The sequence below is a fragment of the Mauremys reevesii genome, linkage group 1 (genome assembly GCF_016161935.1).
Source record: "Mauremys reevesii isolate NIE-2019 linkage group 1, ASM1616193v1, whole genome shotgun sequence".
Lineage (NCBI taxonomy): Eukaryota > Metazoa > Chordata > Testudines > Geoemydidae > Mauremys > Mauremys reevesii.
This window is the reverse complement of record NC_052623.1, coordinates 126,040,407-126,063,771: the sequence shown is the minus strand read 5'-3', so window position 1 is coordinate 126,063,771 and position 23,365 is coordinate 126,040,407. Positions and strand designations below refer to the sequence as shown.

Sequence of the window (23,365 nt, the reverse complement as noted above, 5' to 3'; positions counted from 1 at the left end):
TCCCTCTCCAGCCCCTGTGGGGGAACGGGACACGCTGGGGGGCGCTCGCTGCAGGCTTTTGGTACTTGCTTTGTTTTTTGGCGCTGCGCAGCAGCGCTGCAGAGAGAGTGTTGTTGCACCCCCTGCTGCAGCGCTGAATTGTGTAGTGTAGCCATATACTAAGAAATATATATACATACAGAGAACATGAAAAGATGGAAGTAGCCATACTCATCTGATGAAGTGGGCTGTAGCCCACAAAAGCTTATGCTCAAATAAATTTGTTAGTCTCTAAGGTGCCACAAGTACTCCTGTTCTTTTTGTGGATACAGACTAATATCGCTGCTACTCTGAAACCCGTAGTAGAATGTTATCATATGATCTCCTTCCTGTTATGATCATCCTGTTGCTTTTGCTGACATGGCTGCTTGTGTGATTACTAACCTTTACATAGACAACCCATAACTCCAATCATTTAATACCAAGCACAGTCCTTTACTATTGCATGTAGGCCCCACATTTGTTTTACTATCACATTTTTACATTAACTACTATTAAAACACTGCAACAGATGTTTTATCCATTCTCTTAAAATATTGTTCCATGTACTGCACATAGACAATTTGTTTCTTTCCTGAACTAAAAATGAAACAACTGCAGAAATTTGAAATGATTTTACGTTGGAACTTTTCCAAACATTACAAACATACAGCTGTGCATCTGCAATGAAGTTTTGAACTGATGTGAACTGTAAGAAAAACAGTAAAGGTATGTAAAATCTATAAGCATTTATTTAGGAGTAATTGAAATGGGGCATATTTAAGGTGATCCCATGTCTGTACTGGTTGGACTTAACAATTCAGGGTGAAATTGTAGTTTACATTCCTTGTCCTCTGGTTCAAGTGATGGGTGGGGTTTATTAGGAAATGAGTTACTAAAGTTATTCAAAGAGCTGGGCATCAAGCAGTTGTTCATCTTGGTTATGCTTAGGGTTGATCTTGTTCCTAAGTGTGATGGGGTGTCCACAGCACACAGGACTGGAAGGGGTTAAGGTGGCCAGGTAGGCCAATTAACTCCCCGGGCTGCACCTGGAGGAGGAACCAGAGAGCAGGGGTTGATTAAATGAAGTTTAGCTAGCCAGGAATAGGAGGGGCCTGTAAAATCCCAGGAATAGAGAGAAGAAGGGGGCTGCAGTCACTCCATGAGAGAAGGGAGATACCTTAGGGACTACAGCAGTGGTTCTCAAACTTATTTGATCATACCCCCCTTCTTTGTATCTGTGCTCTCTGCCTGCCCAGCTCTGAAGGCAGAACAGAGAGTAGCAGCTGCTGGCCAGGTACCCAGCTCTGAAGGCAGTGTAGCCGCCAGCAGCAGTGCAGAAGTAAGGGTGGCATAGTATGGTATTGCCACGCTTACTTCTATGCTGCTGCTGCTGGCAATGGTGCTGCCTTCAGAGCTGGGCACCAGCCAGCAGCTGCTGCTCTCCAGCAGCCCAGTTCTGAATGTGCACAGTTTTTTTTCCCTAAAGTTTCTCATGCTCCCCAGTTTGAGAACCTCTGAGAGGGTAGTCCATGGTTACTACCTGAGAGGAGGGAGTTGGGAGGCTGTGAACCCAGAGAGGGGGAAACCAGGAAGGTATAAAAAGGCTCAGGGGAAAAGCAGCAAGATTGGACAGTGCAGACTTTAGCTGCTGACCAGAGGGCCCCTGACCTGGAACCCGGAGGGCAGACCCAGGTTCCTCAATGAGCCACAGGGGCTGTGACACAGGCCAGGCAGAGGACAGCAGACTGGGTGGGACAGTTTGTCCTTGAAAGACTTCGTTTCCCCACCCCTGGAAGGGGAACATGCATGGTGACCTGGCCGGAGGCCTGAGTCACAAAGAGGAGGCTGCAGTTCCTGGAGTGAGAGGGGCTGCAGGGCAAGACAGGATGGGAGAGGACACGGCCAGAGGAGGGTGCAACACCTGACAGAGATAATCCTCAGGATGGCCAGGAGAAGGTGCCACCAGCGGTGAGTGGACCCCATCACACTAAGGCAGAGGTCCCCAAACTGTAGGGCATACCCCCTAGGGGGGCACAGAGGAACATTCAGTGGGGGGACATGGATGGGACCTGGTCCAGCCCTGATGGGGAGGCAGGGAGGGAGCACCACCCAGGTCTGCCCAGAGCCCCAGCTACCAACCCCACACCCCAGCTGCTGTCCTCAGACCCTGGCCAGGCCCCTGGCTGCTGATCCCATGCCTGGGTCTCTGCTCCCAGCTGTGGCCCCACTCTTGGTCCTCTTACCATGCCTGCATTTCCCACCAAACCATGGCCCAGCTCCCAGCCCTGGCTCTGGGCGGGCGTGGACAAGTTTGGGGAGGGGACCACTGCACTAAGGTTAAGGCCTAAATTTAAACTCAAGATGTGTGCAAAGGAACTGTGTAAACAGAGATTCCTTAGTCTTTTACCACTTTTCTTGCTTCTGCAAAAAAATAAAACAACCCCCCAGGAAACTTAAAACATGTTAGTAGTGCTTGTAAAAGCTCATAGATGTTTTTTACCTTTCACTTTTCCTCACAGCAGTTTATACTTATTACTTGGTGTTATTTTAAAACATATCATATGCTTGGGTCCATCCAATCCGTAAACAGAGATAGCGCTGCCCCAAAATGCATAGGCCCCAGTCCTGCAATGTGTTGTGCATAGGCTGAGCCCTGGGCTGCATGGAGCCTGTTGAAGTCAATGGTGCACCATTCCAGCACAGGGGCCAGCCCACATACAATGCATTGTAGGATTGGGGCCTTACAAGCAAACAGAAGCTTGAAATACAGGCCATTTGCTATATACAAAACGGAGCAGGCTGCCACCCAGCTCCTATTTATGTTTGTCATTCACAATAACAATACTTTGACCTGATCCAACCCAGCTCCTTCCACCAGAGAGGCTCAAGGCCAGCTCCCTGTCACTGCCCCCTTGGAAAGGTGGCTGGGGAGACAGAGGCAGGCTGAGAAACACGCTCAGGGTCACACACTGAGCACTTGCAATGGAGCCAGGAGCTGCCTCTCCCAGACCTGCTCTCTCTGTCCCCACGCCCCTCAGCCCAGCACTGTGGCCAATCAAGGCTCGCTACGGAGTCACATGATATTTAACCCCACCCACCAGCGCGCGCTACTTTCTACTTCTAGAACACTTCCAACGCGCGCATGCGCACAACTCCAGCGCCGCAGCCCTTCCTTTAGAAACAGGCGGGTTTTACTACTGTGGGGAATCTCGTGAGACTAGGAGGGAAAGTGTCGCGAGACGTGCTGCGGGACGGCGCGGCGGTGACACAAACAAAGGGCAGCGGTTGAGGCGCGCCGCCGCCTCTCCCCCCCCCCCGCGCGCGCTCTCGGGCAATGGCCGCTCAGCCCGCGCGCTGGAGCCCCCTCGAGCAGCAGCAGGACCGCGACGTCCGGGCGCTGATCCGGCGCCTGACCGGCCTCCGCGAGGCGCAGGGCGGGGAGGAGCCCGGCGGCCGCTTCCAGACGGCGCTGATCTTCGCCTGGTCCAACTTCAGGTCAGGGGCCGCGCGCTCCGGGTCTCGCTGCCCCCGGGGCTGGGCGGCTTCCCTCAGTGCGCCGCGCCCGGGGCCTGGCCTGGCTGCTGGCTCCGGCACCGGGTCACTCGGGCTGCGGCAGTCCGGGGAGGTGGGGGCGGGTCCAACGCGCCTGCGCTGCCGCCTTCACACACTGGCACGTGCCAGGCCGGTCTGAGCTGCACCCCCCCACCCCCCACCCCCCGGCCAGGCCTGTCTGAGCTGCACACCCCCACCCCCCGGCCAGGCCTGTCTCCCGGCCAGGCCTGTCTGAGCTGCACCCCCACCCCCGGCCAGGCCTGTCTGAGCTGCACCCCACCCCCGGCCAGGCCTGTCTGAGCTGCACCCACCCCCGGCCAGGCCTGTCTGTGCTGCACCCACCCCGGCCAGGCCTGTCTGAGCTGCACACACACCCACCCTCTGGCCAGGCCTGTCTGAGCTGCACACACCCACCCACCCTCTGGCCAGGCCTGTCTGAGCTGCACCCACCCACCCACACCCCCAGGCCAGGCCTGTCTGAGCTGCACCCACCCACCCACACCCCCAGGCCAGGCCTGTCTGAGCTGCACCCACCCACACACACCCCCTGGCCAGGCCTGTCTGAGCTGCACCCACACCCCCAGGCCAGGCCTGTCTGAGCTGCACCCACCCACACACACCCCCTGGCCAGGCCTGTCTGAGCTGCACACACCCACCCCGGCCAGGCCTGTCTGAGCTGCACACCCCACCCCCCGGCCAGGCCTGTCTGAGCTGCACCCCCCCACCCCCCGGCCAGGCCTGTCTGTGCTGCACCCACCCACACACACCCCCTGGCCAGGCCTGTCTGAGCTGCACCCACCCACCCTGGCCAGGCCTGTCTGAGCTGCACCCACCCACCCACCCCCTGGCCAGGCCTGTCTGAGCTGCACACACCCACCCACCCTCTGGCCAGGCCTGTCTGAGCTGCACACACCCACCCACCCCCTGGCCAGGCCTGTCTGAGCTGCACCCACCCACCCCCTGGCCAGGCCTGTCTGAGCTGCACACACCCACCCACCCCCTGACCAGGCCTGTCTGAGCTGCACACACCCACCCACCCCCGGGCCCGGCCTGTCTGAGCTGCACACACCCACCCACCCCTGGCCAGGCCTGTCTGAGCTGCACACCCACCCACCCCCTGGCCAGGCCTGTCTGAGCTGCGTGCACACCCACCCCTGGCCAGGCCTGTCTGAGCTGCGTGCACACCACACCACACACACCCCTGGCCAGGCCTGTCTGAGCTGCACACCCACCCACCCCCTGGCCAGGCCGGTCTGAGCTGCACACACCCACCCACCCCCTGGCCAGGCCTGTCTGAGCTGCACCCACCCACCCCCAGGCCAGGCCTGTCTGAGCTGCACACCCACCACCCCTGGCCAGGCCTGTCTGAGCTGCACACACCCCCCCACCCCTCGCCACGCCAGTCTGAGCTGCACACACCCACCCACCCCCTGGCCAGGCCTGTCTGAGCTGCACACACCCACCCACCCCCTGGCCAGGCCTGTCTGAGCTGCGTGCACACCCACCCACCCCCTGGCCAGGCCAGTCTGAGCTGCGTGCACACCACCCACCCCTGGCCAGGCCTGTCTGAGCTGCGAGCACACCCACCCACCCCCTGGCCAGGCCTGTCTGAGCTGCGTGCACACACACACACCCCCTGGCCAGGCCTGTCTGAGCTGCGTGCACACACACACACCCCCTGGCCAGGCCTGTCTGAGCTGCGTGCACACACACACACCCCCTGGCCAGGCCTGTCTGAGCTGCGTGCACACACCCACACACACCCTGGCCAGGCCTGTCTGAGCTGCACACACACACCCACACACACCCTGGCCAGGCCTGTCTGAGCTGCACACACACACCCACACACCCCCTGGCCAGGCCTGTCTGAGCTGCACACACACACCCACACACCCCCTGGCCAGGCCTGTCTGAGTTCCACACTCTCACACACCCCCTGGCCAGGCCTGTCTGAGCTCCACACACTCACACTCTCACACACCCCCTGGCCAGGCCTGTCTGAGCTGCACACACCCACACCCCCTGGCCAGGCCTGTCTGAGCTGCACACTCACACCCCCCACAGGCCAGGCCTGTCTGAGCTACACCCCACCCCCAAGCCAGGCCTGTCTGCGCTGCACACACCCACACTCTCACACACCCTGGCCAGGCCCATCTGAGCTGCAGCCTTACACACACACACGCACACATGTTCCTGTGACACCGTGGCCCTCCTGACAGCTCAATAAGTAACAGCTGTCTGTTGCAACATGGCACACGCCAGTGAGAACATCAGCGTTTTCTCCATTAAAAAAGATCCGGGCTCAGCATTACCATCAGGGACTTAGTTACAGGTGCTTATCAGAGGAGCAGTGGCTGCCGTCCTGGCAGCTATAAATCTCTTGCTGTCTGCTGTGTTACAATATTAGTCTGTTGGCATAAAATAAACTGCTTTTTAGTGACTTCGGAGAGAACTCTCAACATGATGTTCAAGGCATCACGTTAGGGAAGAAAACAGCTAGTGAAATGAGCAAATATTTCAAATTGAGCAATGTCACAAAAATGAGCAGTCAAGATCTGCCTCAATAAGTGTACATTTCTCTCCAAAAGACAGACATGCTTTTGACCTTAATGCATGTGAAATGAGTTCAACATAATCTTTATTAATCTGTAATTTAAAAAAATTATAAAGGCATAGTCAACTTTTCCATCTGAAGTGTTTTACAAATTGTTACAAATGGCATGTAACCTCTTCAAATTATTGTAATCTTAACAGGGATTTCCCCCACCCCCAATTGACAGCACTTTTATGTAGTCAATTTCACTCTTTTCCCCTGCATTGTCAACTAGTCCTTGATTCTGCAAAGATTTATGCATGTGCGTAACTTAATGCACTCTGAGTAGCTCCATTTGAAGTCACTGGGAGTACATACAGTGCATAAAATTAAGCACGTCTATGTCCTTGTAGAATTTGGAGCAGCTCAGTTTCTCCCTTGTTGAAAAGATCCTATAAACATCAGTGAGGAGTAGACTTCTAAAAAAAATAAAATTTCAGCATTACTAGGAACATTAGTATGAGTCTACTATCTGTCTAATGAAGTAGATATGTGTTTTAAGGATGAAAACCATAGTAATCATACATAGCTATGGATTGAAACCTACAATTCGTTCAGCTTTTTTGGGAGTGTACTGAAGTTAACTCAGGGGTGGCCAACCTGTGGCTCTGGAGCCACATGCGGCTCTTCAGAAGTTAATATGCGGCTCCTTGTATAGGCACCGACTCCGGGGCTGGAGCTACAGGTGCCAATTTTCCAATGTGCCGGGGGGTGCTCACTGCTCAACCCGTGGCTCTGCCACCACTCCACCCCTTTCTGCCCCCTCCCCTGAGCCTGCTGTGCCCTCGCTCTTCTCCCCCCAGAGCCTCCTGCATGCCACAAAACAGCAGATTGTGAGGTGTGGGGAGGGAGAGAGAGGTGCTGATCGGTGGGTGGGAGGGGCTGGGAGTGGGGTGAGCCGATGGGGGGCTGCTGACGTATTACTGTCTCTCTTTGGCAATGTACATTGGTAAATTCTGGCTCCTTCTCAAGCTCAGATTGGCCACCCCTGAGTTAACTTTTTATCTTACATATGAACTTCTTACAATATGTTCATTATCAAACTGATAGGCAGTTCTTGTGATAGTGTCTTTGGTGGTAATGATGTGAGAAACAATTTAACGGGCTTATTTAAAAGTTAACAGTTACCATTATTAAATATGACCTCAAATGAGATGATACCTGCTAAAATGTTTGTCATGTAGCAACTGCTGTGTAGTGTAGATGTTTACAAGTGAGGCTTCTTATTGTTTGTGTAAATCTAATATTTGTAAGTAAGCATTAGCCGTGCATTGCAGATCCAGATTGCAAGCACAGTACTTCTTTATCTGCTCAAATAATATGTCTCTTCAAATAGTTATCAAACATCTACTAGTCTGAGGCAAAAATAAATGTGGCAGCGGGGTGCATCAACATGGTTTAGGTACAATGCCCCTGGTAAGAAGCCCAACCCATCACCAGCTGCTGGGAAGGGTGCTGGTATTCTTAATAGGATACTGTTCCTGGATTATGTTTGTGGATCTCTGCTTTCTCTTGCTCCCTGCCCACCTCAGAGCCTTCTGTTTAGCATGTGTAATGTGAATAGTACGGATGGGTGCTACTCAACCTTTTCTCCAGCCTCCTGACTGTTGCTGGTGTTGCTGCAGGTAAACAAACTGTCCCGACCCGCCAGTGGATTTCCCTGATGGGCTGCATACCAAAGGTTGCCGATCCCTGCTGATCCCAAACATTTCCTTGCATAATGCAAAAACTGTATTCTGTTTTAATTTCTCATCTAGATTTCATCGGTTTCTTGATGTAAGCAGTCACAAAGTAGAGAGGACAATAGAGGGGTAAGTTTGTCTTATTTTTACTATGTTGATTAAGTCTGTTAATTTGAAGCATTCATTGATAAGATTTATTTATTTTTAAATCAGAATTTATGAAAAGCTGATTGTTCATTCAGACCTCAGTAAAGCCGCAAGCTGGAAAAGACTAATAGAAAAGTTTCTGAACTCACCACTTCCGAGCACTGAAGAAACAAAGGTGTGTAACATTTTCTTCTTTGTTCTAATTTCTTTGCATTTATCCTGATGCTGGTCACTTTGTAACAGTTTTAGACCAGAAAATACAAATGAGTTACATTACTACAAAGGGTATCGCTACACTTGCAGCCGCACAGCGCTGTTGCGGGAGCACTCTCGCGGCAGCGCTTTGAAGTGTGTGTGTGGTCACAGCGCCAGTGCTGGGGCAGTGTTTACACTGGTGCTTTACAGCGCTGTAACTTGCTGCGCTCAGGGGGGTGTTTTTTCACACCCCTGAGCGAGAAAGTTGCAGCGCTGTAAAGCGCCAGTGTAGCCAAGGCCTAAGCTACATGATTGCTACTCTGTGAGCTGATTTTTTAAATTATAACCTACCATCTCCCTATTATTAAAATATGTATTTATTGGGCATCCATCACCCTGGTCTCTGGGTTCACTTTTCATGGCTTAAATTATATCATTAACATTGCAGATAAGAGGCATAGAGCTCCACATTCTGTGTTGCATTAACATTTTTGATAGGACGGGGGGAATCTAGCTGGTCATCTTAAGAAAATAGGATTTCATAGTTTTCAGTTGGAAAACTGTTGCGTTTAAGGCTTCTGATGGATTAAAACTCTGTGCTCTCTCTTGGACCATGTCACTTTGGTTCCAGTGTGGTTGTTCTGAACCTGTTCTAGTTGACCTTTGAAGACTGAAAGCTGCTGGGTAGAGGCACTCTCTATGATGTCATGCTATTTAGTAGGGCTGTGTGTTCTTTTCCTAATGCCTGTGCTTAGAACCTTAACTTCATTTCTAATTTAACTGAACTGTGACTATACAGTAGCAATGCAAATGCATCCTGAATTGCTATACTCCCCCCCATCCCCGGGATTTTCAACATATATCTACTTTTAGCTATGTTGGTTTTTGTGATTAAAGTGTGAGCCAGTCTACATGCTCAGAAATGTCAGGTTGTATTTAGCACTCAAGCAGTGTTGTATAAGGTAATTGCGGTGACCTTTAGCAGTTGCTCTTGTTGATGAGTGAACTTGGGTGTCTTGCTGCCTGGCTCTGTGGAACTTGTCCGTCTCAAAGATGATTCTGTAAATAAAGTACTTTGGCAGATCCTTGTAAGGAGAATGGTATTAGCCTTAAAAAGGGCTATGATATTGTAGTACAGCCTGATGAGTGCCAGACTGCTTTTCTACTAATTTGATTATATTATTTTTTCCCTCCTATTCTTTGCCTGTGGCACGCAATAGTTTAGTCTCCTGAGGGTTGTAGTATTTCGGTCTAATTTTAGTTGTTGGGTTTATTGTGCAGATATCTGGGTAGTGCTGGTGGTGATGCATAGGAGGTCAAACTAAATGGTCCAGTGGTATCTTCTGGCCGTAAAATTTATGACTTTAATAGAAGTGCATGGTTTCCTTCTAGTCCTGAAACAGCTTTTAAAAAGTATTTTTTAAAATAAAAAGGTCAAAATATGTAGATGTCAGAATCATTAAATGGTTCCATTCACGAAGGGTGAGTGACCTGTTAATAGTCCTGCATAACTGTAACCGTTGGCTGTATAGAATAAATGACTTTGCGAAAGTCATTTAGAGTAAATGGATGAGGAGTCCTTAAACCCTCATGTAGACTTCTAGTTGACGTGCTTTGCTTTGTCACGTTTCACATAATTTAAACAAGAATTTTAGATGACTATATTTTCGGTTTGTATTGGGGAAAAAAATAAGTAAATTAGGATATCCATTACTTGAGATGAGCTGAGAGGGCTAATACTACACACTCTGGCATACAACATTCTAGTCTGTTCATTTCCTAAAGTCTTTTAAACCATTTTATTCCATTTATTGATTTTTTTCTTTTGTGTATTTTTAAAGACAGATGCTCATTACGCCATACTATCTCTCCTACTGTGCTTGTCCGATTCTCCTTCCAACACCAACTATGTGGAAAAGCCAAGAGATAAAGAAGTGGGTAGGTTACAAGATCTTCTTATTTGAAATGAAAAACACAGTCGAGTGACTATCTGATAGGACTTTTTTTCCCCTTTGCAGTCTTATAACATCATGTCTTAATTCATTTCAAGATCCTCTACTGGTTATCTTTTGTGGGTTTTTAATCTTGTATCTAATTAACCTATACATCTAAGACACACTGGAAACTAGAAGGTTTGTGGGTGGGGGAAAAGATTAATGTTATGACTTTCTCATCCGGGTTGCTCATTCAAATCCACCCCCGTTGGTTGCTATCTGAGGGCCATTTGGTGTGTTGTGTTTAAATGAGCCTGTGAGCTCTGTTCTGTTCCCGTAAGTGGGAACAAGTGTTAAATGACTGTCACAGTTAATACCCTCTCAGCAGAGAGGGGTCAGTGAGTGAAATATTATGTCACGTGTGGAACCGCCACGTGAGGTTTGATGCATATTGGTAAGCCTGGAGGAAGTTTGCATTACTGCTGTATCTGCTGCGTGAGTAAATAAAGGACTTCACTTTCTAACATTGTCTATCCTGACCATTTCATTACACCGAACTGAGCCAAAAACACACATAAAATCTATCTAAAACTAGTAACTTAACATGTAATTTCACATAGGAAAGTTATGCAGTAACTTGACATAATGGAGTTTGGTTATTTCTGTAATCTTTTCATTTTAAATTAAAAATATTGCTTTTCTGTTATAACCAGTTTTAACTTGGCAACATCTAGTTATCCACCTTAACTTACCAAGAGTTAATTTTACGTAGTCTCCTGGTTTTGTAGTAGTACACCTCTACCCCGATATAATGCGACCCAATATAACACAAATTCGGATATAACACGGTAAAGCAGTGCACGGGGGGAGGGGGTGCTGCGCACTCCGATGGATCAAAGCAAGTTCGATATAACGCGGTTTGGCTCCTGAGGACAGCGTTATATCGAGGTAGAGGTGTATCGTACAATTTCCCTTTGTTTCTGATTACGAACAAATGGTGCTAAATTGACAGTCCCCAATGGATCGAGAATAAAAGGATGAGAAGAATGGAACACCTGAGAAAAATGTGTTTGGGATACCACACATCCTTGTGGTATTCATTTGCAATGCTGAAAAATAGCCATTAAAAAAAAATGGTTTGAAACAACATTTTAGTCTAGAAACTGGGTGGGGGGGGAAGAAGCCTCGTATCTTAAAATTCTTTTTAGAGTGGCCTCTGCACATTTCCACTCTTGGAATGCACTGGTTACGCAGCTTGGACTGCATTGTCAGCACATCCCAAAAGTGTGAACATGCAGAGGTTATCTCAGAAAATTCCAGTTACAGGTGAGTAACCTTCCTACCAGATTAAAGTATATTATTTTATATTGTTTGTGTGATTTATTATTTTATTTAAAAATATTTATCTATAGCACTATGGTTGTACATATTCTTTTACACAGAAGGAAAGACAAGTTCCCTGCTCTCAGTAATTTACAGTCTGGGTTCCTGATCCTGCAAAGACTTGTCCATGTGTTACTTTTGGTAAGTCTACGCACCAAAGAAAAACCCATGGCACTGAGTCACAGAGCCCAAGTCATTTGGGCTAGTAGTACTTAAAAATAGCAGTGCAGACATTCTGACTCAGACTGGAGCCTGGGTTCTGAGACCCTCACCAGGTTTCAGAGCCTGAACTCCAGCCAAAGCGGGAATGTCTAGCCCCATCAGCCCAAGTCAGTTCATCCAGGCTCTGACACTCAGTGCTGCAGGTTTTTCTTTGGAATGTAGACCATTTTTATGCACTGGGAGTAGTTCCATTGAAGCAAATGGGATTACTCACAGTGCGTAAAGATATGCACTCTTGCAAGTCTTTTGCAGGATTGAGGCCTAAGATAAATATGACATGATGCAGGAAGAAGTGAAATCAGGCAAATGGGATGACAGTACACCATATTGCAAATTTGTGTGAGTCTAAAACTCAGAATCAGAGAAGCACTTCCAAAGAAATGTATATAGGTAGAGAAAGAAACAGGAAGATAATTCATCAGACCACTTAAATCTTCAGTGAAAATTTTATATAATTGCTAAAGAAAGTGACAGTTTTGAATGGAAGAGAGTATCTCTTGTCAGTCTGCACCTTTAGAAACATTTCCAAGTCTTGTTAGAGAGGAAGTTGGAAATAAGCACAAAAATATTGAGTCTCATTTGTATTCCTTTTAGAAAAGGAAGAAGAATTTGACTGGGGAAAGTACTTGATGGAAGGTGAAGAAATTTATTTTGGTCCTGACATAGACACACCAGTAAGTAATATCTTAAAAGTGACTGACTGTGTTCTTACAGACAATATTTATTGAAAGAAAAATTTGGGGGAAAAAAATCAAATGATTTTCAGGGTTCCTTTTAGTTTCCCTCATGCCTTTTTTTTTAGTAGAAAACAAAGTAGACATGTTACACTGACTTTCCCTGCCAAGAAGGACTGAGTATACTTCCTTCCCTCATGTACATTGCACTAAAAATTTACTTGGTCTTGTCATATTTGACAGGATTGGTCTGAAGAAAGTGAAGAGGAGGAGGATGCTCAACAACCTCTGAGCAGGGAAGATTCTGGCATTCAAGTAGACAGGACACCACAAGAAGAACAAGACCAAAACAAGAAAACAGTGTCTCAGGTCACATGGAAAGGTTGGTTATTCAAAATTCTCTTCATGGAGGGATCTCATAACAAATGGATTTCTAATAAATGATTCTCACTCGTATGTAGCTACCTAACTCTTCCATAGTTATTGTTCTATATTAAAGTACTCTGGTATTGTCAGTATAGTTAAGGTTGTGAGTTTGGTTATGTATTATAGTTACTCTTTAACAGAGTAAAATGATAGTGCCTCATTTGTGTGTAATGAAGGTTTGATCTAATTTCCATTAAAGTCAATGGAAAGACTTCCATTTATTCCTATGGGAGTATGCACACCGATGCTGCTCTAGGGATAATTGTACATCAGATAAACACAACTTAAATATATCTAGACATAATACAAAGCTTGTGTTATTAAATGTTAACACTGAAATAAAAGCAGGTATTAAGAAAAACATTTGTGTGCGCTTGGGTATAGTATAATTCAATGAATGAAAACGCTTGTAATAAATGTGACAGTAATGGCTCCCCTTCAGATTGGTTTCAGTCAGTTTCCCTGACAGCTGTGAAATTATAGGAGAGCGCACAGTAGGATATTGCACCTACAATAGAAGCTGGTTATCTGTGAGGCTAGGTGTCATAGGGGTTAGAACTAGGAGAAAATTTTTTTAGGTAATGTACTGAGTGCCTAGTATTAGGGACACCCTGACTATAGGGTGAGCTTACTGGTATTTGGCACCTTACTTTTTTAAGTTACCTTTAATATAGGTTTTGTATGTATTGTTTCAACAAATGTCTAAAATAAAGTACATTTCCTTAAGATGGAAAGATATATAAATATTAATATATCTCTGTCTTATTTTTAGGGCCTGATTTTTCAAAAGGTCAGGTACCTGTGTGTGTAAACTAACTTATACATGCAATCACCATGATTGTATATGCAATAAAGTGCAAACAGACAGGCGTAATTAGCCAGTTAATTGAATGCAGCTATATCCTGAAGCTAATTCATTGTTGGGATGCTTATTGGTGAGACTTTTTTGTCTTTTATAAGCCTTCCCTACATAAATGAAAATCCTTCACTGACTATCAAATGTCTTACCAGTGGGTGAGCCTGATGCGCGCAGCTGGCTGGAACAGCATGTGGTTCCTCAATATTGGACAGGAAGAGCTCCTCGTTTTTCTCACAGTTTTCACCTACATTCCAATTTAGCTGCTGTCTGGTAAGAAAAAAAATCACTTACATGTTCACTGCTGATATTAAATAAAGCCAGATAATGGTTTAATGAACTATTAATGATTTACATTAAGCTGTGATACTGTTAAAGTGTAAAATGTGTGTGCTCTTCCAAAATATGTAGTTAGCATTTGTTACTGATATAGTTTAAAATATATTTATATATTGCAAACTAAGTGGAAATTGAACAAAATGAGCCAGTATAATTATAATTTTTGCTTATTGTGCTGAACAGTCGAAGTTCTCCCACCCCAGTAAAAATGCATAAAATGTCTTGTGTGTTACTGTCCTTCCCAATGTCAGAATTTAAAACAAAGCAAGTGCTGTTGTGTCCATCACAAATTCCAAATCTCAGTTTGGACAAATTTAGCATGTGTAGGGCAATACCAAATTGTGTTTTGGTTTGTGCACACATTCACTGTCAGTGAACATATTTGGCTTGGTTGAATTTTGAGCTAAGAAATTGTATAAATAACTAGTACTATCAGTGATAAAAATGAATTTAAATACTAAAAACTTCAGTAATCCTAACATACTACACTAAAATCTTTTACTCTACCAATAAAGAAATCATGGAAGGTCTATGAATAATTGTAGAACTTTTTCCTATGATCTTGTGTTCATATTTAGAGGTGAAGGAATTTCCATTCCTTTTGTAAGTTTTCGAGATGGCATGTGTTACGTTGAGGTGGGGTGGGATTTAGGGGTTATTTGTGATCCAAATTTATGTTTACTCTTGACTTTAATGTATTTAAAACAGCTACATGTTCTATTTGATAATCATTGAGTCAAAAAAGTGGATTCATCACATTACTGTGTATGTTATTGGATATGAAGTAATTAAACATTTGAGAGTTGGAATACTAAAACTAATTTCAAATATTTGCTAGTTAATGGTTGTTGGGCTTTGACTGGATAATATTTTGGTGGCTTTTCATCTTTTTTTGCCTTTAAAAAGGTTTAGAGTCAAACTCTGTTCTTGTTTACAGCCTGTAGAGCTTCATGGAAGTCAAAGGTATAAATTAGGGGAGAAATGAGCCTTAAGATTATTGCTTGATTCTTATTTATAAATGCTTCAGCTGTGATTTCAGTTTTTTTTAATTAATAGTACATTTTCTTCTTTTAGGGACCAACACTTGTACAGCAGTGATCCCTTATATATGCCAGAAGAAAGAACTCTTGTAACTGAAACACAGATTATCCGGGAAACTCTCTGGTAAGCAGGAATCCCTGAAATATTTGTATATGAAATTTATTTAATATTAAAATGATAAAAGAATCTTGCATCATAGTGTTATTGGTCCTAGGAGACAGATTTGCAGTTGGCTTTCAGTGTCGGAAAAGAAATATCGATGTGTCCTTTCTTTCTAATCTGTGCACCATCACCAGTAGTGAAGATTCTGTAATAGCATTCTTAATAGTTTTAATGCACAAGTCAGAAAATAAGCCAGCTCACTCTTTCATAACTGTATTGCCTGTGCAGTACAAAAAACTTAGTTTTGTCACTTAAAGTGAAAGGACTCAATGCACCATGAGCAGATTTGTTGAGTAAAAAGTCAATGTCATTTTATTTTTCTTACTATTAAAAATACTTTTAAGCTCAATTCAGTTGAGAGGTGGGAGGAAACCTCTAAAAGAAAGAGCTGAGACCATGACTCTCTGTTCTGTTGAAATGTATTTCTGATTTTCAGCAAAATCATTTACAGTCTCTGGGTCACAATGGACCCATTATTGCTCTCTGATTCCCAGGTGACAGTAGTGCCACATAGTCATGCTACCATGCCCTCTATTCATCCAAAGCTGGCCTACTGGCTGCAACCATTTTTCTCTGATGTTTACATTGTCACAGTGATCCACTCCTTTTCAGTATCAATGCTAGATTTCTACATTACGCTCTACTGAGAGCCACCTTTTAGAGGTACTGGAAGTTTCAGCTAATAAAAAATGCTGGCATCTCTTGAGTATGACTAGTTGCTGCTTCAGAACTTTGTTGGCTTCCAAGTGCAATTTAAGATATAGGTTGCAATTTAATAAACTTTATATGGCCAGCTGAGGGTTTGCCCCTCTTATGCGGTGTCTTAACACACCAGTAACAATCCATCGGTTCTTGATGTTAAATGCTAAAGATATGGCTGACATTGTGATGTGCACCGGAGGGCCCACATATTTGAAACTTTCTTCCTTTAACAATCTACCAGATGTGGTGTTGCCTCTGATGAAGTGGGTATTCACCCACGAAAGCTTATGCTCCAATACGTCTGTTAGTCTGTAAGGTGCCACAGGAGTCTTTGTTGCTTTTTACAGATCCAGACTAACACGGCTACCTCTCTGATACTTGATATCAGACGTGGGTTTGTTGAGAAATTGAAGAGGTTTTTTTTGGTCCAGTTTTTTTCTTATCTTATAGGTTTGCCACTGACAGGATTTGAGGATGTTTTAATGATTTGTAATTCAATATTTTTGCTATAATTGTTGTTAGGGACTCAGTTGTCAGGCTGGAAATCCAATTTATAAATATTTATGTATTATAATGTAAGTTATCTTAAATGAATTTTAGAATTTTAAGTCTTACAGAAAGTAATTCCCAACATTATACTTGTTAAGACAAAAATTTAACATGATGTTCCATTCTTTGTAATAAGGTCCACAGGTCTCTTACAGTGATACTTCAACATGCTTGCAACTTGGGGGCAGAACCTTTTCTGTCATTCATTTTATGATGCCAGAAGGTTCCTCAGTTTTCCCAATCAAAATTTAACCTGGTTTCAGGTTATAATCTCCAATCAGATGGGGCTTTATTTTATTTGAAGTTAGGAGATTTCTCTAATGAGAACAGTATTGTACTTTTAATTCAGCCAAGTAGTCCTCAAATTGTCATTCCCTAGGTAAGTTCAAGAAATATTCCTCCTCTTGTTGAGCATCAAAGTCCTGTCTTTAGGAGCATTGGCAATCTCAAGACAAAGTAGTTATTTCTCCTGCATTGAGATATTTATGTATTATCTACCTAGTTTTGGATGTCCATATTTAAAGAATGGTCCTACTTTCCATTCTGGAAGAACACTGCTATGAAAATCCCATTGTAACGTATCTGTGGATTTTAGCATGAAGAAGAACAGGAAAATTTACCCTTGCTTAGCTGAAAATATCCTTTTTTTGAGAATATAATATGATTCACAGATCTGGCTGACCGTGGAGACAAATGGATCATCCAGATTAGAGATGGAAATTGTCATCCAAGGATTTGGGTTTGTTTTCATTGTGGAATTTAAAATGTTCTGTTTTTTCCTCAAAGTATACTTGGGTATTCCCAGGCTGCCAGTGACTGACAGGTCTAGTTCTGTTCCCAGACTGCAAGCAGGCGGAAGTACCATTGAAAGAATCTGTGGATCTTATTACTTTGAAGAAAAATGTCCATTGCTGGAGATGGAACACTGGATGGGGGGGGGGGGGGACTGATGCCCTGAGGTGGTATGGGGAATTCTCTTTCTTAGGGCTTGGCTACACTTGAAAGTTGCAGCGCTGGGAGTTACAGTGCTGGTCATCCAGCTGTGTAGAAACAACGCTGGTGTGTGGCCACACTCACAACTACCAGCGCTGGTGTGTGGCCACATTTGCAGCATTTGCAGCGCTGTTGGGAGTGATGCATTATGGGCAGCTATCCCAGCGTTCAAGTGGCAGCAACGTGCTTTTCAAAAGAGGGGGGTGGGGTGGGGCGTAGTGTGACAGGGAGCGGGCGAGAGAGAGAGAGAGAGTGGATTTTTGGAGCCAACACTGTGTGTTACCTTCCTGCCTTGAAAAATCAGAACATGTTCCCGATCCCTTACCCTTAACTCTTAACTGCAAACAGCCTGCAGCCAACGGACTCCCTCTCTCCCCTCTACCCCATTTCTGTCAAGCAAACACTCACTCCCTGCCTGCCTCATTATCTCATTTGATTGTTCACAGATTGATCACAGCAAACAGGAGCTGTGTTTGTAGATAAGCAGCTCGAGGATCAACGGAGCTCCGAGTTCACAACAAAACAAAGAGAGGCTGCATAACAAAACAAAGAGTAATTTATAAAAGCATTCTGGGATATCTGCTAATACCCTGGAGGCCAATAACAGCGCTGGTGTGTGTCCACACTTGACGAGCAGCGCTGGATCACCAGCGCTGCAATCGCTGCACCCCAACCAGACCAGGTGTTCAGCCAACGCTGCAGCCAGGGAGTTGCAGCGCTGGATGTGCCTTGCAGGTGTGGACAGTTACTAATTGCAGCGCTGGAAAGCCTTCACCAGTGCTGCAACTTTCAAGTGTAGCCAAGCCCTTAGGGTGCCTGGCTGGTGGGTGTGGCTCACATGCTCAGGGTCTAACTGGTCACTATATGTGGGATCAGAAAGGGATTTCCCCCCAGAGTAGATAGGGAGGGACACCGCGGGGAGGGTTTTCACCTTCCTTTGCAACATGGGTCACTTGCTAGGATCATCTGGGCTTATATAACTACATCATTTCTTTGCCAGTGCAAAAGCCTCAGTTATTGGGGCACCTTGGTCTATCCTGTTCTCTACTTGTGGCACACAACTGTTGTTTCCTGAAGGCTATAGTACTTTGGTCTAATTCTGGTTGTTGAGCTTGGCAGAGGCTGGGTAGTGTTTAGTGGCCTGTGATTTTACAGGAGTTAAGACTGGATGATCTGGTGTTTCCCTCTTGCCTTAAACTCTGACTCTAAGGGTATGTCTACACTTTGAGTGGGGGATGATTCCCAGCTTGAGGAGACATACCCATGCTAGCCCTGACTGAACTATCACATTAAATATAGTGTGTAGCCACACTGGTATGAGCAGCGAGAAGGGTTAGCTGCCCTTAGGATGATCCCATTCAAGATGCTAGACATGGACTTCGGGCTGCTCGTACCACTGCGACTATATTCTGTTTTTAGCACACTAATTTGATCAGAGCTAACATGCGTTTGTCTGCTGGAGCTGGGAATCACACATCCAGCTCAAAAGTGTAGACCTACTCTAAGAAAGGAAATTTTCAGATAAGCAAAACTAAATTTTCCTCTTAATGATTTGACATATATATTTTCTAATCCATATAATTATGATGAATTTGTTTTTAAGAATGCTCACCTTTTCTTGCTTTCCAGGCTTCTTTCAGGGGTGAAAAAGCTCTTTATATTTCAGCTGAATGAGGGAAAGGTGACTGTGAGAAATGACATTATTGTAACTCATTTGACCCATGTAAGTTATTTGATCAACCTGAGTTGATTTTATTCAGATCATAATTTAATATGCCTGTATTTAGAGGGCTTGAATATTTGGGGGATAGGAAACTAAACTTCCTGTGGAAAAATAATAATGCTTCCACATCTGTTTTTAACTTAAGCAACACATATTTGGATTTAATAAAACAAAACTGAGTGGGCAGATGCCATAAGAGATTATAATTCAGTGACAGTGAAATTATGTTATGTTTATCTCTTAAATTCAACAGTCACTTTCATTTTACCTTTTATATATCTTGTGGTTTCTGGTTGTGTAAAAGGATTAATATTCATGATATTATTCTGGAAAACCTTATTTTGTAGAACTGCTTAAGATCAGTGTTGGAGCAGATAGCAGCATATGGACAAGTTGTGTTTAGGCTGCAGAAGTTCATTGATGAAGTGATGGGGCACAGCTCAGAAAGTGTAATACCTGGAACCATTTCCACTCCCAAGAAAACTACAGAACCCCCATTTAGAACCTACCAAGCTTTTATGTGGGCCTTGTACAAGTACTTCATTAGTTTCAAAGAAGAGCTTACTGAAATTGAGAAATGCATAATCAACAAAGGTACAGTATAGGGGATATTTAATTTATAATAGGAAAATGTGAGAATAATATATTGTACAAATAAGTTTAAACTATGAAAATTGTTGTATAAAATACTATACAATATTTTAAAAATATATAAACTTGCTAAAATGGTTATCTTTGTATATTTTTGGTTTTGCAGACAAAACAGTCACTCTTTCAATAGTAGTAGATAAGTTGTCACCTCGACTGGCACAGCTTAAGGTACTTCACAAAGTTTTCAGCACAGGGATAGCAGAAGTACCACAAGTACCACCTGACACTCGAAATGTTGTAAGAGCATCTCATTTGCTTAATACACTCTACAAAGCTATTCTTGAATATGACAACGTTGGAGAAGCATCTGAGCAAACAGTATGTCAAATCTAACTTTTTACTTTATTATGAAACACAGTAACTAAAATATTGTTTAACAAGTTTTTATGTGAAGCTTTTTACCACTGAAGAATTGATTTATAAGTCGGTTAGGTCACAAATGAAGTACATGTTATGGTCTCATCCTAATTCTCCAGTTATCTACATTATAAACGACACAATCTGCTATGGCTGGCACTTTGTGCTCAAAAGAGACTTAGGACTGGAAATAATGAAGGTTGCTGGTTAGGACTGAAGGGCATTGAGAAAGCAGTGTGGAGAAGGTTGCAGGGGTCTGCTTACATTTAATTAACTGCACAACATTGCTTTTAGTTCAACATAATTCCTGGTCAAGTTTAAAAAAAAAAATTGTATGTACATGTGCATACTGTAAATATATATTTGTACAATTCTTTGGATTGGCTTCTCTGCAGTGTATAGTAGCTATTTTATTTGAGATAGTATGTGTAATTTTGCCCAGCATTTATAAAATCCCACAACAACTGGTGTTTACTCTTCATTTCAGGTATCCCTCCTCTTCTCTCTCTGGGTTGAAACAGTAAGGCCATATTTGCAGACAGTGGATGAGTGGATTGTCCATGGTAACTTGTTTGATCCTGCTAAGGAATTTATCATTCAGAGGTATGGATGATGATGATGAACAGGTCAAAACATTGTGGCCTACATAAACATTATAGCTGTTGAAGAAGAGACAAAGTGGATGGTGGCATGACAATAATTTCATTTGAGAAAACAGCTAGAAATAATCTGTTTTTTAAAAAATCCTACTTTTTTTATCCATTTCTAGTCTACATGGGAGAAATAACATGAGGTAGTGAGACCGTGACCCCAGTAGTTGTTGATATGGTATAGAAATGAGTTAATTTGGAAAAATGCAAAATTAAAAATATGAAGTTGGCCACCAAACCACAAATATTCCGTTTTTTAAAAAAATTAATCAATTATTTTCCTAAATTAATATACCCATAATAAAATAAAATTGATTTTTCCTAATGCATGGCAAGATAGTGATATAAACCTATTGCTATTTGGAATAGAAACATAAGATAAAACAATGTCTTGAGTTATTTGCATACTCCTTTCAGCATCAGTTAGAAGAATTAGTTCTGTTTGCACATTACATTTTCATGATCACTTTTTTACAGTATAGTAGTTTAAAATAGAAAAATGCAGAAGTACTAAAATTTTGTGTTATAGCTGTCTATAGCTATTAAGCTGTTTTGCGTTGTGTAATATTATTCAAGCTTATTTCTAGCTGTTCAACAAGTAATGGCAATTGGTTAAAAAAACTAAGCACTTTGAATGACCTGTGGGGAAACAGATTTTGTTTACTGTGGAAAAAGATGAAGTGCTGGCACCAGAACTTTTACCTTAATAATGTTATTGTGTCCTATTGTATTTCTTTTCCTTTGGGTCTAAGACTTTCAATTAAAACAGGGCTCTCGCCTATTTGGGATGGCATTAATGTACAGTTAGATTATTTTTATCAGTTAACTAACAGTAGTTGAGTAGGAAACCTTATCTATAAATTTAACTTCCCAGGAGAATTGTTTTACCTATTTTTTTTACTGGGAAGTGCTAAAACAGAAGCTATTAAAGTATTGTAGTGCATCTGTTGGGTATTAAATTTTGAGGTATTTCAGACATATGTGCATTGTGTGGTATTCAGTTTCACTTTAGTTATTTGTATGGAGACTCCTACATAGTGATGTAGGTTTTTCTATTTTATTTATTAAATAAACCTAAAAGCATCAATCATTTGTAATTAAAGTTCCATGGCACTTTGAATAATTAATCTCTTGGATAAATTCCAGTTTGAGGTTTTGGTCTGGTTACCTACATTTCTCCTGGATTTCAGTTGTATATAATAGTGTAAGGGCATGGCACCCATCGCACACAAGCACCCCTTCTGGGCTAGTGGATCTCTGATCTTTAAATAGTTTGAGCCCTGGTATTGGGCTATACCACCAGGGCTTTCTCTCTGGAGGCAATGGTTTTGCCCTCTTGATCTATCTTGGTCTCAGCTCTCCAGCTGGGCCACTAAGTAGTTCAGTTCCCCTTCTCGGGGTTTATCACTGTCTGATTGTGTGCCAGTTCCCCAGTGGCCTATGCAGGGAACCCAGGCCCACCCACTACCCTGGGTCTCAGCCCAGGGACCCTAAGAATAGCAGCCATGTGCCACCATGTCCCTTTAGCAAAACTGCCTTCAATTCCAAGGGCCACTACCCCATGGCCCCACTTTCACCAAAGCTTCACCCTTACCTCAGGGCTTATCTAAGTTCAGGCTCAGGAGCCAGCTCTGAGCTGTCTATGGTGCTGCAGTTCCCTTTGGCTGGCCAGGAGCACTATATGTACTCCTCCAGCTCCAGGAAGGAACCGACTGTCTCTGGCTCTGCTACTCCATTTATATGGCCCTCCTGGGCCCTGATTGGCTGCTTCCCCTACAGCTACTCTAGGCTGCTTGAAGGACTACTGTTCTGCTCCTTTCTTGGGATGGGTGTGTCAGGACACTAATCCACCCTGTCACAAGTAGTCTCATGTTTCTTGTTCTAATAATCTATTGTGCAATGATTCTGTGCAATGTTAAAGTTACCATCATTCTAGAGATGGCTGTGTGTCAGTCATAGGTTAAATTATTACTTTGTGTGTGTTATTCAATAAAGATAGTTGCAAAGTTCTTCACTTAGAAAGGAAAAAAAATCAAATGCCCAAATACAAAATGGGGAGTAATTGGCTAGGTGGTAGTACTGCTGAAAAGGATTTGGGAGTTATAGTGAATCACAAATTGACTGAGTCAGCAACATGACACTGTTGCGGAAGAGGCTAATGACATTCTGGAGTGGCTGAACAGGAGCATCGTATGCAAGATTCAGAAGCTAATTGTCCTGTTCTACTTGGTGTTTGTGAGGCCTCATCTGGAGTACTGTGTTCAGTTCTGGATGTCATACTTTAGGAAAGATGTGGACAAATTGGAGAGAGCCCAGAGGAGAGTATCAAAAATGATAGGCCAGGTTTTCTAATGAAGAAGATCTTCCATCTTTCCATGATGGAAGATTTAAAATTTGGCATGTTTAGTCTTCAGAAAAGAAGACTGAGTGGAGACCTGATGAGTCTTCAGATATGTTCAGGGCTTTTACAAAGAAGACTTATCAGTTGTTCTCCAAGTCTGCAATATAGGACA

The 23,365-nt window shown here is 43.8% G+C and overlaps 1 protein-coding gene across 2 annotated transcripts in view; it reads left to right on the top strand.

Moving 5' to 3' along the window:
- The first annotated feature begins 3,169 nt into the window (after positions 1-3,169).
- TUBGCP5 (tubulin gamma complex associated protein 5) overlaps positions 3,170-23,365 on the top strand; it is a 48,012-nt gene continuing 27,816 nt past the window's right edge. The window contains exons 1-12 of one of the 2 annotated variants that reach the window (XM_039491202.1): positions 3,170-3,516; positions 7,924-7,977; positions 8,062-8,170; positions 10,032-10,128; positions 12,324-12,403; positions 12,647-12,785; positions 13,841-13,958; positions 15,099-15,188; positions 19,101-19,194; positions 19,542-19,788; positions 19,952-20,163; positions 20,690-20,805. In XM_039491202.1, the coding sequence (XP_039347136.1) occupies positions 3,356-3,516; positions 7,924-7,977; positions 8,062-8,170; positions 10,032-10,128; positions 12,324-12,403; positions 12,647-12,785; positions 13,841-13,958; positions 15,099-15,188; positions 19,101-19,194; positions 19,542-19,788; positions 19,952-20,163; positions 20,690-20,805 (1,517 nt within the window). In that variant the 5' untranslated portion in view covers positions 3,170-3,355. Of the gene's footprint in view, positions 3,517-7,720; positions 7,792-7,923; positions 7,978-8,061; positions 8,171-10,031; positions 10,129-12,323; positions 12,404-12,646; positions 12,786-13,840; positions 13,959-15,098; positions 15,189-19,100; positions 19,195-19,541; positions 19,789-19,951; positions 20,164-20,689; positions 20,806-23,365 lie in introns of those variants that run through there. The other variant, XM_039491212.1, reaches the window with a different exon arrangement.